The sequence below is a fragment of the Suricata suricatta genome, chromosome 1, assembly GCF_006229205.1.
Source record: "Suricata suricatta isolate VVHF042 chromosome 1, meerkat_22Aug2017_6uvM2_HiC, whole genome shotgun sequence".
In the NCBI taxonomy this organism is placed as follows: Eukaryota; Metazoa; Chordata; class Mammalia; order Carnivora; family Herpestidae; genus Suricata; species Suricata suricatta.
The window spans coordinates 58,269,288-58,271,655 of record NC_043700.1 but is presented as its reverse complement, the minus strand read 5'-3'; the positions used below and the strand labels follow the sequence as shown (position 1 = coordinate 58,271,655).

The following is a 2,368-nucleotide window of genomic DNA, read 5'->3' as shown; positions in this document are numbered from 1 at the left end:
GTGGATTGGTTCACAAATTAAATATGATGAAATCAGGAGAAATCTCTCCTGGCTGATGTTTTGATCTGAGAAATTGAGGGAGTCAGCCATTTTTCTTCTAATGATTTGTCTTATCTGTTGTAATGGATTACTTCCTTTAGGAAATTTACTCCTACTTGGCTTCCAACCATTTCAACTAGTATATATAATCATAGGGCCACTCTTTCATTTACTTCCCAAAGATATTCAACTACCTAAGAGCTTCTTGTAATTAATCCACTATGTTGAGGGTATGTCATTTCTGAAAGAGCTGGAAATGGAAATAATATTTATGAAAGTGTATAATTAACCAGGCACTGTGCTGAGTTCTGCAAGCTCTCCTTTTATCCATCTCCAAATATGAGAGAGATCATTAGTCTGAACTCAAGTTCAAAGGAGAAATTTGAGAGCAAGCAATAATTTAAGCATAAGAATTGACAGGATAGGTGTCGACATGAATTTTAAAAGATTAATATGTAAGCATCTGGAATAAATTTTACCCCACCTCGGATATGTGTGCTTTATGAAATAAGGACTAATATACTCTGTTGTTTCTATTAAGTAAGACTTGTCATTTTACTTACACTGAAGTGATCTAAAAAGGTAACATCTGCCAAAAATGTAATCAATAATTCCAAAGACAAACCTGAGGAACACTCCTAAAGTATAGGGAAAACAGTATAATTTCTTTCCGAAGTTCATAAGAAGAAATAGACAGTCATCACACGTTCTAAGTTAATTATTAGGTCTATCAGTGCCAGCTTCATTAGTTTAATGAAAAAGAATTATTGAAGTATTTAAGAACATATATAAGATTCATAAATAGAAGAGATTGTGACTGTAGAAAAATTCCTTGATATAAAGAAAAAAAGTAAGGCATTTTTAGGAAATAAAAATTATGGATAATTATGTAACCTATGATATTATTTTGTTAGAAATCTGTGTTTGAGGCCTGCGAGGGAGAGCACGTGGGTTATGTCACAATGAGCGAAGACGGGCGCACACTTGGGACTTTGTCAACCACAAGGTGCTGCTTCTAACTACCGCTTTACCACCTGTTCTCGTATTTTAGACCAAATCTTTCAATCTTTAAAAGCTCTCAAAATTAAAACCATACTTCAATATCTTTCTTTTACATATATTCAATGTGTAATAAATATTGTTTTTACAAGTGAGAAACTATAAAATGAAAAGTTCACTAAATTATTCATAACAAACGTTTTATTTCAATTTCCACTTCCTATTGCTGGGGAATTGAAAAACACTCTGAGGAAATTGTACAGATGATTTAAAAAATCATATAATATTTGTATGGGTCTTGCTTTCTTCTTTTTTATGAATTTGATTTGCATGTGTGTTATGCAAAGTATCCTTTTTGTCTACTGACTTTGTTGGGTCAGAGTAGAAATGTCTGCAAAGCCATCATGTAAAGGGCCACCTGTGGGGAGCACAGGGGGCTAATTGTGTCTGTAAAAATCTAAGTACTCTAACATTCTTACCCTCGTTTCTTGTGTTGTTTCATTTTTTACTACTCCTATCAAAATGCTGAAAAATATCCGTACTCTTTCACTTCAGCTGGAAGTTAATGTTGTCTTTGTGGGGATATATATTTTTTACCAATAAGAGTTGTCACAAATGTTTTATTTCCTTGCAAAATACTTTGAGTGTGCCTGGAAGTAATAACAGTGTTCTGGCATTTGTTCGGCACCCAAGCAAAGAATAAATTTTGAAATATGTGTTTTGTTCTAGGTGATTCATTGGAAATAAAATCCCATATCAAAGACGACAGCACATATCAAATTTAGAAATCTTACTGCTTCTCTCAGGCCTCAGTAATGCCTTTGTCTTCTTGTTCTGACTTCCACTTTCATGAAGGGCCTTGAACCAGTCTCGCAATCTGTTTGCCACCTCCCTGAACTCCAGGTCACTGCATGCTGAAAACAGAGAAAAACAACGCAAATCTTGAATAATAACTTAGCATAATGCCAATGCTAGTTCTCAAAGTATCCTGATAGCTGAAAAGTAACAATGAATAAGAGAAATATAATACAATTTTAAGTATGTTTCAGCTTTTTAAAAATAAAAAATATGTGTTTCAAACATAGTAAGATATAATATGATGATAACATTTTACTCAATAAAGGAAAATTATTCATGGAATTCTACTTCCACTCCTCAGTGGAATATAGCGCTTGATTAAATGCTTTTATTATTAATATCACATAAATTCAGTCATAATATTTCTGTGTGAACACTTGTCATGGTAACATGGTAGATCATCTGGGAAAATAAAAGGTTGAAAATTCAAAATGAATACTTACACATTTATTATTGGCAATAGCTATTATAA

General features: G+C 32.8%; 1 protein-coding gene across 3 annotated transcripts in view; it reads right to left on the bottom strand.

Annotated features, from left to right (window-relative positions):
* Positions 1 to 2,368, bottom strand: part of SPOCK3 (SPARC (osteonectin), cwcv and kazal like domains proteoglycan 3) — a 451,052-nt gene that overhangs the window by 37,378 nt on the left and 411,306 nt on the right. For all 3 annotated transcript variants that reach the window (XM_029939086.1, XM_029939096.1, XM_029939103.1), the window contains one exon: positions 1,833 to 1,952. In XM_029939086.1, the coding sequence (XP_029794946.1) occupies positions 1,833 to 1,952 (120 nt within the window). The remainder of the gene's footprint in view (positions 1 to 1,832; positions 1,953 to 2,368) is intronic.